The sequence below is a fragment of the Amblyomma americanum genome, chromosome 2, assembly GCF_052857255.1.
Source record: "Amblyomma americanum isolate KBUSLIRL-KWMA chromosome 2, ASM5285725v1, whole genome shotgun sequence".
NCBI lineage: Eukaryota > Metazoa > Arthropoda > Arachnida > Ixodida > Ixodidae > Amblyomma > Amblyomma americanum.
This window is the reverse complement of record NC_135498.1, coordinates 205774334-205787517: the sequence shown is the minus strand read 5'-3', so window position 1 is coordinate 205787517 and position 13184 is coordinate 205774334. Positions and strand designations below refer to the sequence as shown.

The following is a 13184-nucleotide window of genomic DNA, read 5'->3' as shown; positions in this document are numbered from 1 at the left end:
AAGGGACCTGATACGTGGTGTGCCTTCAACAGAAGTCAGTCAGAGGGCAAGCCATTTTTCCACAAGGAGAGTTTGCCTGCATCTGTCTTGGAGGCTATCAAACCCATTTATAGGGAGCTATCGAAGGCTGAGCTCCTAGAGAAGTGCCTGCATGGGCGAACTCAAAATGCAAATGAGTCGTTCAACCATGTTGTTTGGGAACGCGCGCCAAAGAATGTGTTTGTTAGGCTTCGGACTCTACGGATGGCAACACTGGATGCTGTTCTTTCATTTAATGATGGTGGCATCGCACGGGCCAACGTTTTGAAGGCGTGTGGATTGAACCCAGGGAGCAACACCATCAAGTGGCTGAGGGAAGCTGACCATAAGCGCATGTACTTTGCGGACCGAGCAACACGACAGCTTACAAAAGAGGCCCGACAGTCAAAACGACAAGCCGAAAAGCGAAAAAATGACGGCGACAGTGACTACGAAGCAGGGGGCTATTAAACCAATTACTATGGAGGCGTTTCTGCGAATAAAAAATAGTTTTTCACATCTTTTTTCTCTTTACGCTCTATTATCTCAAAACAGTGTTTTTTCTTACAAAGGTACCATTATTTCCAATGCCTTTCAAGACAGACGGCTGATTTTTTTTGCAATCATCTACATAAGTGTTGCCAACTACTAAACTAGAATTAAGCAATTTCACTGAGCAGTTATTTTGTTATGAATTTTGAAATGCGCAAAGAAAGGCCAGATTTGTGTACTACCGGAAAAAGTTTTATTGAAAATCGAATTTTCAACACATTTCAAATATTCTAGTTGAGTAAAAAGAGAACAAAATTTGGCAAACAATGATATATGTATTATTAGGCTACTGGTATTAGTGAGAAACATGTACCTCAACATGGCCTAAAATGCATGGGAAGTATAGGGCTTACCCTGTGCCCTTAAGGGAAAGGATAAGTAGGAAGTGAAAGAAGACAGGAAGAAAGAGGTGCCGTAGTGGTGGGCGTGTGTCTCTTGAAGACAATATGTCGCGTGTGCATGGATCAGCTTCTGTTACCAACTCCTGATGCGAAAATTTGAATACTGCCACATTTACAAAAGCATGCGATTTAGGTGGCTTGCTGTACCCCGCATTGAGCCTCTTCAAGTCTATCAGTCAGCTTGAGGATGTTTTCAAACGATGTTTTAGCTCTAGAGAACTACATCAAGGCCGCACCATGGAATGTGCTTGCTCTTCTGAACGAGATAGGCATGAGCGGTATTGGATGCGATCAGCACTTCGAAAACCTCAGCTCAAATTTGACTGGGTTTTATCTTGTGACCAGAATGCATTTTCTTTGTCAAAGGTCTGAACAAGTATCGTGATTTCGCCCGAAGGAAAGCACAGCGGCATTTAAAGTTGAGTCTTGTGTAGAAAATTAAGACGCAAGATTTTGTTGAGGACTGAGTGCGCGCAGTACATGTATATAAAATTAGTTGTGTCATGCATATTCGTGTATTTCTTTAAGCGGGCGGAGGAGGGGGGTGGCTACTGCTGCCCAAAGACTGGGTTGTCGTGCACAAAGTTTGCATGACCTATTTTTGGCGCTTCACTCAAGTTCGTGGAAAGTTGGTATTGCATACATGAACTAGAACTGCTCTTTTACTAGGTACAGCCTCTGTCAAGAACTCAGAGCTCACGTGGTTTGCTTCTAGGACGTATAGTGGGGTTCCTGTAGCACTTTTGGCCGATCAGCCCATTGGAGTTAACGGGACCAAAAATCTTACCTTCAGGAGATATGGAACTCTGGAAAAGAATTACGCGCTATGCGGTGTGCCTCGGAAGCGAACCCCGTCGGCACTAAATTTTTTACAAAGGCTCCAGTTGCACTGATGCTGCAAGCAAGTCCACTAGCTCGCCTTTCTAAAGAACTGCGTGCGCTAAAAGACGATGACTGAAGCGTTCCATGCGACCGCGTCACGCTCCTCTCCGAACCCCGTCGTGGGTGTGTTTCATGTCATTAAGGCAACACCATCGCAGTCACTGCATTCCGCTAGGCTGTTACGTAATCCCGCGCCGCAGCGTCGTGCAAAGTAAACAAGATCGCGGATGTGCACGGATGAGGGAGCTCTTGTGTAAATTTCATGGGATTTCACTTACTGCTACGCATTGTTTTAGATTTTTTATGGGGTGCGTGAGGTCACGGAGCATTTCCATAATTCATTTTACTAAGGACCAATGATACATTAATTTGAACATCACTCGGGCATTAAGGCGCGCTCACACTAGCGGGACGCTTCCCGCAGCGGCAAAGCGTCAACGTCGACACTGCATCGCAGCTCCTCGGAATGACCCTCACACTGCGCGCGTTTTCTCGCTGCGGTTGTCTTGGAATGTAGAGAGAGGAGGCGCTGAGGGAGGACCCGAACGAGCCGAAAGAGTAGGGGATAGTCACGTGAAACCAGAGAAGTCTGGAAAGCGCACCCCTTTCTCGCGTCGTCGTCTTGATCGTCTGCTAGCTCTCCTCCCGTCGCCCTTTTTGTCTCGAGGATGAGTGGTTCGAACGATGAGCTGTTGGCTACGGTAACCGTACTTATACTTGTTTGTTCGCTGCTTCTGCACCGTTGCTTCTGCACCGTCTCAAGTCGCATGTCCATGCTGGCAAAGCAGCCGCCGAGTGCCCGGCCGACCGCACGCGCGCAGCCTCCGCCGACGGGGTCACTGAACTGGGACTGACGTCACGGTTCACGGTCGGCGCCCATTGGCTGTTCTCGTCAGCGGCACGGGAAAAATAGGTACCGGACCCATCGCTCTGCGGGACGGCACAGCAGGCTGTCCGCGGGAGAAAAACCCGCTTGTGCGGGAAGCGGCACGCGGAAAACATCCTGCGTTGCGCGTTTTCCCGCTAATGTGAGCGCGCCTTTGGAGCGACTTCCGCGCGCCGCAGCAAAAGCGGCAGACTAACCGCGTAGACTCATTCAAGTCCGGTCGACTGCAGCGCCACAGCCAACTTCCACGCCGCTCACCGGCCCTCTCCGCGGCGGCTGGTCGTGCCACTCAAAACACTCTACTACACTCTAGTCCGGTGCCTCTTTCGGTTAGAACACCGCGCCGCTCCGTTGCTGCCGGGGTTTTCGCCTCCGTCACCGCCGCGCAGTAGAGGAGGCCGGCTTTGAGAATGAGGCCTAGTAACCGCCGTATTCACAAACAAATCTCCACTCGATGCGGCGCCTCCACTCCTGGGAGTGGAGGAGAGCAGTCGTCCTCGGCCCGTGGAGCAATCGCGCTTCTTGAACACACTGGGGAAATTACACAACCGATGAGCTGGCCGAATAGCCCTCCTTCACTCCAGTGCTTTCAAGGAAGAGAAATAAAGGGGTGATGACAAGTGTCGTAAATTCATGCAATTAAAACACCACCGATTTGGTAATATAGGAAAATTTCGCTATTTTAGCGGTTAGCTGCGAGGTAAAAGCAATTAAAATGCTCATTCTTGCTTTCCGCAATAAAAAACGCGTACTTTAAGAAGAAGTAACCAGTTTTCTTTCCCGTCTGGCAAGAGAAGCAGTCGCAGTTGACCGGCGCGGCATTTTTGTCACGGTGCCTCTTTCCTTTTTCTGCTTCCTTGCCGCGTGTTTCTCGTCTTTTTGCTGCGCTCCTGTCTCGCTTCGTCCAGCTTTGTTCCCCAGTTGTAGTTTCCGTGCTTGCTCGTGTTCGATTGTTCGTGTGTGTGTGTGTGTGTGCGCGCGCGGGTTTTCGTGTCTGACCCCTTTTTTTTTGCGTGCACTATGTCCGTCCGACCTCCACGACATTTCAGACTTCAGCACGACACCGTCGGCATCAGCTTCGGACGGGTCCCAGCGCACCAAGAAACGACCCGCATTTCCGCGGTTCATCCTCACCGAAGATGAACGTCACGTTTTTAGAAACACTATGGTGAATTATCGTGAAGTTACTGAAAACAAGCGAACGGACAATAGGTCAAAAAAGGCAAAAGGCGAAGCCTGGTCTCAGCTTTGCAAGATTATAATAGCTTGGCTGGCACAAGTAGTGTGTGTGTAGTACAGTTAAGAAAACTGTAGGACAATATGAATTCCAGCTGGAAAAAGAAGTGTGAAGAAACGAGGGAACTCTTTCGGACAGGTGAGCGAGACAGTTTTACATTCAAAAACTGTCTCATAAATTTTTCTGCATGTTCCCACGTTTCATCTTCAGAAATCATTTTATACCTAAGAATTTGGCGTAATTCCTTATTAATGCGAATGCATTATATGATTATGCCGCGTTAGCAAAAAGTGTACGCAATTTTTTTTCCGCGCAATTATGTCGTTCTGTGGAGAAAAATGTGCAAAAGAGGGACTTAGGAGGTTCGCGAGTAGATTTTGAAGTGGGAAAAGCTTGGGTGATGAATTGTAACTAGTTAATTAAATTGAATTAATGAAAATAAATGCCGCGTTTGAAGCAAGCATCGTGTGACCGATTCGATGAAAGATGGTACAAATGCGTAGTTGAGTTTCCCCTTCCGGTGGCGATGAGAGGAAACTACTTGATGATGAAATCGGGGTTTCTGATGACCCGGTGGTTCTACTCGCAAACATTCACATTACTCAAGGAAAAGAGAAGGTTAACTATTTATTTACAACATAGGTAAAAAAAACGAGAAGAAACAAAGCAAGGAAAAAACTATTTACATGACTAAATCGTGAATCAGACGAATTCAGCCCCCGCTCAACCCAGAGCGCTTGGTTTTAAACCCTCTGTCTCCGCCCTTAGCGGGGACAGCAACCAATAAGATAACAAACGACCCATCTCGCCAATGAGTGGTTAGGGAAAGGAAAATAAGGTCCGCCCACTGATCAGAGATTGGGGAAAATATTCTGATTAAAACATTTGAGAAGGAGGTTTCAAATAACCACACAAACAACACAAATGCGACTTCCGTTCCCCACGCCACCCACGGCACCACAGATGCTAGAAACATGTGCCGACGAGGCGATGACTCAGGTTGTTGGCAGCAACAAAGAGAACACAGTCGTGAAGGGAATAATGGGTTTCCGGTCACCCGGCTAACACTCAGCCGTATCTCGTGCGCCCTCGAATCCTAGTTGGCTTCAGGCCTCTTAAGACGGGCTATGCCCGTGACGGCGCGGAGTAAACAAAGACGTCCGCTGCACGAGCGGGAGGCCAGGACGGGACGGGTCCCTTTGTTGGCGACTTCCGACCCCACTCGAGCGGCCTTCCTTGCGAACACAACACCAACGAGTTCGCGAAAAGGTCAGCGAACTCCACACCTCCCAACCAAGAATGTCACGCGTAGAGTCACTAAATAAAGACTTAGAGTACCGGGACTCTTTTCTCCTGTTGTTCTGTGCCGCCGCCACGATCATTGGTCAGTTTGCATCACGTGATATTTGTTTACACTGCGACGGTTCATGGGGGCTGCCATTTTGTGGCTTATGCGTTTTCAGTCGGGCAACTGTGGTAGTCCTAGTGCTGCGACGCTGCGAGTGCTGCCGGTGACCGACTCGGTGACCAGGGATTCCGCGCCTCGCAGCATTTCAGCTGCACAAGAGCATACGAGGATGCCGTTTTGCTGCGTTGTTGGCTGTTTCAACTCGCAAAATGATGGAAAACGCTTACCGTTTGCATCTGAGCGGCTCCATGCCGTACGGCTACGATCCCCGCCGCAGCGCAGGGTGGCTAACAGCGTTGTTTACAAAATGGCCGGGCCAAAGTTAGCGGCGAGGTCGCCGAAGCGGCAATCTGGCAACAATGATAAACAACAAAATGGCCGCCCCTGCTTACCGCCGTGCTGCAGTGACGGTACTCTAAGTCTTTATTTAGTGACTCTAGTCACGCGGACACTTGATGTCAGTGTGACATAAAAGTCCAGCCACAGTTTCCCGGAACAAAGTTACACACGCGCACCCATGTATGCTCGGCTGTTCCATCAGTCCACAAACACACACACGCGCGCGCACATTGCGGTTAATTCAATCCGCACACACAAAGTTAGGACACCATTCAGGTAGTCTGGGCGACAGGGTTAACAAATGATATAATTCACCATATTCAGCACACCACCTCCCTTAATGATCACAAGGCTGTCACCGCTACGCTAAAAATTAAAACTGCCAAAACAGAATAAGATGTCTGAAAAATTGTTTCCCCTCTCTGCAGCGAACGCCCGATCGTTCGATTGTGTTACACATTACACTGTCGTGAGAGTTTTTATTTAATTGCTTCGTGTAAAGTATTCGCGCTACTGTATGCTACATAAGTCATTTTGCTTCACCTCGTCTTACGCTATATAGTCATGATTTACTTGTATACGACCACTGGTGCAATTTGTGCACCTTTGCAGCGATCGCATATATGCTCATCCGTTTAGCCCGCATATGCCGTCTAAACGCGGCATCAGCATGCTTGATCAAAAAGTCATTGTATCATATTAGCATGACCGGATGAGCGATAGGTATATTACAATAACCGTGCACCCGCCGGGAACTTCTGAAGTCTAGGAATTTTTGCAAACCTCGGGTGGAAGTATACAAATATGAGCCAAGTTCTTCTTAAAAAATGGCGTTGTCTTAGTCAAGGAAAACTGAGTGCATTTGGGAACTGTTTGGTATAGTCTACAGTTTGTCCTAAAAAATTAGTTTAAAAGTAGTTCCTAAATCTTGGCTAGGAGGAAGATAGTAAATCCAGAAGTGCGTAAATTCGGAAGCAGAGTGAAAGTTTTTTAACAATTAAGGAACCATTTACGTAGCTTTCTTACCGCCCTGAAAGAAGTATCCCACCAACCGGTTAGAAGATTGCTGGATTCGGCCACTCCAAGCGCAAACACGATACACGAACAGTGATATGCACGGGTTTTGTTTTTAGAGAGCGCCCGTCTTGAGACGCTGCATGATCTCACGCGATTTTCTCTAGGCCAATATAAAACGATATTAGTCTTCAAAAACTAACTAAAATTTGAGATTATACAGGCCACACAACTTTTAGCAGCACCCAGCTAGTCATTTTCACACCCCTATATAAGGCACTTCTTTTTAAAAATCCTCGTTACAGACCCCTGCTGGTTCCAATCTATTCTTCCCTGGCATAGCGTACAAAAAAGCTTCTGCCTTAATTTAGGCACAAGCCCAACAACCGTATTTTTCCATAAATGTCAAAATACGGTACTTTTCACGAGTAAACCCGTCATATTAGTTTAACTGTAGATGCGTGCGGTATGTCCATATTATTCTGTCTAGGGCACAATTCACCGTATGCCCCGCTGTATCTGTACTGCCTCCACCTGTACGGCGTTTGTTTTTTCTAACATCTGAATCAATTTTTTGCTTTACTTAAAAAGTCAATCCGTGATAGTCTTGCGCTTACTGGTTATTTATATATGACCTTTATTGCTTATTTAAACTTTAATGTGATTATAGCCACTCTTTCTTAGATATTTTTATTCATTCACTGTTAGTCTGTATTTCTGGCTTGTCCGAGGGGCATACTTCCAGCAAACGTGTTCGTCAGCTAAAAACTTGAGTTCTGAATCTAGAAACCTAATGGTATTGTCAGAGGGTAAAACTTTGGTGAAGACCATGTTCTTTGAACAGGCACTAAAAACATTTAAAATCCGGTCCGCCACAGAGGTTAGCTGGTCAGTTGATGATAAGTTTAAAATGGTTAAAAAGTCATCCTCATATCGAAAAATTTGTACAACACGCTTGTCTTGAAGTGCTTTCTGCAGCGACGAATCGAACTTGGCCAAAAAAAAAACGTTACACAGTACAGGCGCTACACTCGATCCTATGCAGATGCCTTGCCTCTGTACAATGTAGTTGTCACCGTGCTGTATGATAGTGGACCTTAGGTACACGCTCAGCCATTCCAGGAAAGAGTCGAGTGCTATTCCGCATTTGTTCTGGAATGCAACAATCCCGCTGGTCTCAATCACATCGCGCACTGCTTGTAGAATCTCGTCGTGCGCTATTGAATAAAACAAGTCCTCTATGTCAATCGAGAAAGCAGCATTGGTGCTGGGAAAATTGTCGCTGAGGCTTTCCACCAGGGATGTTGAGCTACGAACTGCAAAGGGATCCTGCGGAACAAGTTCTAAGGCGCGTTGCAAAAACAATGACACCATCTTCTGCCGAGAGCATTCTTCAGTCACGATGGCTCTAAAAGGATTTCCCAGCTTATGAGTCTTTGCCGTGAAAAACACACGCAAGACATTTTGTTCACATTTGCGGATCTCATTTTCCAATCTAGACAAATTTACCTGGTTGAGCAGACGGAGGGCTAGAGCCTTCGCTTTACGAGGTTTTTAATCCGTTGGCTTAAAGTTTTTCTCGATCGCTTCATTCGCCTTCTTTTCACACAATGAAGAAGGAAGCACGACAAACCCACCTTCCTTATCCGCTTGTAGAAGACTGAGGTTGTTCTGTTTGAAGTTGGCAATCAAGGGTCGCAGGTCTTCACTCGTCTTTTTGCTTCCCTATGTCTTCTCCAGGCATCCAACGCCTTCCGACACACAGTGGGTCCTCTCTTCTGGTGGGGCCCTCTTGGCGACTGGAAAGATAAGGTCGCCTCCTCCTGGAAAGATAAGGTCGCCTGTTGGAAAAGCTACATGAGTGCAAACTATTTCTAGCGGTGAATCATTGGGGATTGCGAAGGAATTGATAAGAGAGTTCACGGCAATGAGTACACCTCCGCCAGCACGGAAATCGCGATCGAATCTGTAAAAGGTATATATTTTTTCACAGTCTAATATCTCACTATTTTTTTATTTTTGCTGAGAGCCACGTTTCAGTAAGGACAACTATATCAGCTGAGCATGCGTCGATACGGGATGACAGTGATGTGCGTTTGTTGGCGATCCTTTGAACATTCGTGAAAAGAAGCGATATGCAGTTTGTATGTCTTCGAGCATGAGATAGTTATGCTGAACCTGAATGTGGAGAGGGTTAAACCGGTGATGCGTTGACTCTTTTGGGTTGAATTGAGCTCCTAGCTGGTCTAATCTCGCATACTTCGTCTATGGTTGCGCTATACACGTAGCATTTATTACCTATGATTATATTGTTATGTCGCAAAGAATAAGACTGACCGCTAGCCTTTCCAAAGTCATTTAGTGCTTTCCTCGATCGACGGGTAGCTTTGCAAAAATCTTCGCCGATTGAAACACCCTCCCCTTTAAACTTTGCTTTTTGGGAAAGTGTGCAATCTCTCATTTTAGAAAAGGCAAACTTGGCGATAACAGGCCGTGTCTTACCGGCATTAAATGTTCCTAATCTATGAGCTCTATGAATTGAGACTTCCGAGGAAGTCATGTTGAGACACTTGTAAAGAAAATGATGTATCTGGGCTTCTGATTGTACCCACGTCTCTGATAAATTGTCTGAGATAACATAGAAAATTAAATTATCGCGGCTTGATTGGTCTTCCAGAACTCCGAGCCTTGACGCGAGCACTACGTTTTCATTTGAAATTGCTTCTTGGACTGCGCTAGTAATATATGTTCCTGAAGGCGTATTTTCAAAGGACTCGACCGCGGCCTCCACAGCAGCCACTCTATTGGATAGGTCGGAAACAGTTTCAGTAAGGGTTTCATGGTTGACCTTAAGTTCTGCTATGGCATTCATCATTTCATTATGACGCGCGTCAAACAAGGACGACAAAGCAGCTAAAGCGGCCATAACTTCACTGTGCTGATGATCAGCGTTTCCAGGACCTGGATTTAACTCCACGTCCCCGGAAAGTAATAGCAACTTAGCAACAAATACACAATCGTTCAGAGTGGCAACCAGCACTTGTGGGCAAGGGAAGAGCAACATACAGACATTGTTTGTACGTTTGCAAAGTAGCGATTCAGATTGACTAACCTGCACAAAAAAGCAGAAAGGAGTTCTTAGCAGCAAGCGCATGGTAGCTGCTCTTCTGTGCCCACTGGAAGCGCCTTGGAGGGACCAGTTGCTTAAATCTGGCCGCTGCAGTGCTGCCGCTGGCGGCAGTGTCGATGTCCCACTACACAGGGGCGTGAAGATGACGTCTTCGGTGACGAGATAACGAAGGCTGTTGGCTGTTGGGGGCGGTAGATGCAGCAGGAAATACGATGCCGATGTAGACGTGACACACGTGTCAGACGGTGAAAGCCATGAGCCGAGAACAGCAAACTGCACAAGAAAGCAGAAAGGAGTTCTTAGCAGCAACCGCATGGTAGCTGCTCTCCCGTGCCCACTGGAAGCGCCTTGGAGGGACCAGTTGCTTAAATCTGGCCGCTGCAGTGTTGCCGATGGCGGCAGTGTCGATGTCCCACTAGGCAGGGGCGTGAAGATGACGTCTTTGGTGGTGAGATAACGAAGGCTGTTGTTGTCTGTTGGGGGCGGTAGATGCAGCAGGAAATACGATGCCGATGTAGACGTGACACACGTATCAGACGGTGAAAGCCATGAGCCGAGAACAGCAAACTGCACAAGAAAGCAGAAAGGAGTTCTTAGCAGCAACCGCATGGTAGCTGCTCTCCCGTGCCCACTGGAAGCGCCTTGGAGGGACCAGTTGCTTAAATCTGGCCGCTGCAGTATTGCCGATGGCGGCAGTGTCGATGTCCCACTAGGCAGGGGCGTGAAGATGACGTCTTCGGTGGTGAGATAACGAAGGCTGTTGTTGTCTGTTGGGGGCGGTAGATGCAGCAGGAAATACGATGCCGATGTAGACGTGACACACGTGTCAGACGGTGAAAGCCATGAGCCGAGAACAGCAAACTGCACAAGAAAGCAGAAAGGAGTTTTTAGCAGCAACCGCATGGTAGCTGCTCTCCCGTGCCCACTGGAAGCGCCTTGGAGAGACCAGTTGCTTAAATCTGGCCGCTGCAGCGTTGCCGATGGCGGCAGTGTCGATGTCCCACTAGGCAGGGGCGTGAAGATGACGTCTTCGGTGGTGAGATAACGAAGGCTGTTGTTGTCTGTTGGGGGCGGTAGATGCAGCAGGAAATACGATGCCGATGTAGACGTGACACACGTGTCAGACGGTGAAAGCCATGAGCCGAGAACAGCAAACTGCACAAGAAAGCAGAAAGGAGTTCTTAGCAGCAACCGCATGGTAGCTGCTCTCCCGTGCCCACTGGAAGCGCCTTGGAGGGACCAGTTGCTTAAATCTGGCCGCTACAGTGTTGCCAATGGCGGCAGTGTCGATGTCCCACTAGGCAGGGGCGTGAAGATGACGTCTTCGGTGATGAGATAACGAAGGCTGTTGTTGGCTGTTGGGGGCGGTAGATGCAGCAGGAAATGCGATGCCGATGTAGACGTGACACACGTGTCAGACGGTGAAAGCCATGAGCCGAGAACAGCAAACTGCACAAGAAAGCAGAAAGGAGTTCTTAGCAGCAACCGCATGGTAGCTGCTCTCCCGTGCCCACTGGAAGCGCCTTGGAGGGACTAGTTGCTTAAATCTGGCCGCTGCAGTGCTGCCACTGGCGGCAATGTCGATGTCCCACTAGGCAGGGGAGTGAAGATGACGTCTTCGGTGGTGAGATAACGAAGGCTCATGTTGGCTGTTGGGGGCGGTAGATGCAGTAGGATATACGATGCCGATGTAGACGTGACACACGTGCGAGACGGTGAAAGCTATGAGCCGAGAACAGCAAACTGCACAAGAAAGCAGAAAGAAGTTCTTAGCAGCAGCCACATGGTAGCTGCTCTCCGTGCCGCAGCTTTGGCGGCGGTGCTCTATGCGCTGCCGCTCGTCACGGTGCGCAAGCCGTGCTGGAAGAAACTCGAGCTCCAGCTCCTTAAGTCCCTGCGCGTGTGCCTAGGCCTGCCCAAAAACTCGCAGTGCGCCGCAACGTTGGCCGAGGCAGGAACGAGGCCACTTCAGCTCCAAGCAGCGCGCAGGGCACTGAACCACATCGACCGGCTTCAACGGGCACCGGACGGCGGCTCGCTGCTGCAGCGTATGCGCTCGCACCCACGCTCACGAATGGGCGCAATGCTGCTCGAGTATAAGCAATACGCCTTTTTCATGTTGGGTGAGCGCCCCAAGCGGGGGCCACCGAATCACAACTGGTGGGCCGGCCGTTTCGCGTCGCGCAGTCAGCAGCGGTCAGTTTGTTGTCCCGTCCGTGCGCTGTTCGGTTGCTGAAGTTTTCATGCTCATCCGACCATCGGCTTTTGCCTTTAGTGCTGTGAACATTTTCTTCCTGTTGAGCTGTTTATGTTTTCGCCGATGGATTTCGCGCAATTTTTTGACGCCAGCAAGCAGTGTACCAACGATTTGACATTTGTGCCGCCGATTAGTGACAGTGTGATTGACATGCACTTTCGCGCATCGAACCGGCAACTGCGGAGAGGATGCGCTTTCAAAGAGGAGAAATACATTCGCCGCATTGAATGTTGTGTTCATCAGCACTCGTCCGACGGCAAGTTGCTGATACTGAGAAGCATCTGCCTTTGCTCAATGAAACCCGGACATTACAGACAAGTCGCAGCACTACGTGATGACGGACAGACAAAGGTAGCGCAAACATACTGTGACTGCGTTGCTGGGTTAGTACACATTCCTTTGAATATTGAAAGGTGTTCTCATATGTACTGTCCTGCCATTCGCTTAGTCTTGAATCAATCTGTCGATACTGCTATATAACCAATGGTGCGATGTATACTGTTCTCGCAATCTGTCCGGCGTTTATTTATGACGCCATCTTAAGTCGTAAATACTTTAAGCGTAGGTAAGGCCGGTTTCAAAGACCTATTTAGCGCTGGAGTTCTTTAAGTACACGGCACCAAATCAGTTACGTACACGTGTTACTTTGGTTCCCGTATGATCGCCTTGACCGCCCTGTTAATAAGCAGTGTAGATTTTTAACTGCGCAACTGCTGGGTTCTAAACATGCACTAAGAATGGTAATGGATGCCTGCTAAAGCAACATGCAGAAGTGCGTACATAGAAGCGGTTTGCATGCATTCCAACAAAGGATGTTTTTGCGACTCTTTTCAATGCGTTCTTTTGCAGACTGAGCCAGAGGTGCCAGCACATCGCTGCCCTCCTTTTTGCTCTACGCAGCATTCAGACACCTTCATGTACCGATATGCCATGCCGATGGATGGCACCAACACAAGGCAAGACTATTCTACATTTCACTCAGCATTTTAAGTGCATTGACTTACGTGTTATGACACCTACTTTTACATTGAGAAAAATCACTTTGGACATGGTAGCTGAT

At 48.2% G+C, this 13184-nt stretch overlaps 1 protein-coding gene across 1 annotated transcript in view; it reads left to right on the top strand.

Annotated features, from left to right (window-relative positions):
- Positions 1-12978, top strand: part of LOC144120341 (uncharacterized) — a 39097-nt gene extending 26119 nt beyond the window's left edge. Inside the window, exon 6 of the mRNA XM_077652712.1 lies at positions 12974-12978. Within this exon, the coding sequence (XP_077508838.1) occupies positions 12974-12978 (5 nt within the window). The remainder of the gene's footprint in view (positions 1-12973) is intronic.
- The last annotated feature ends 206 nt before the right edge of the window (positions 12979-13184 follow it).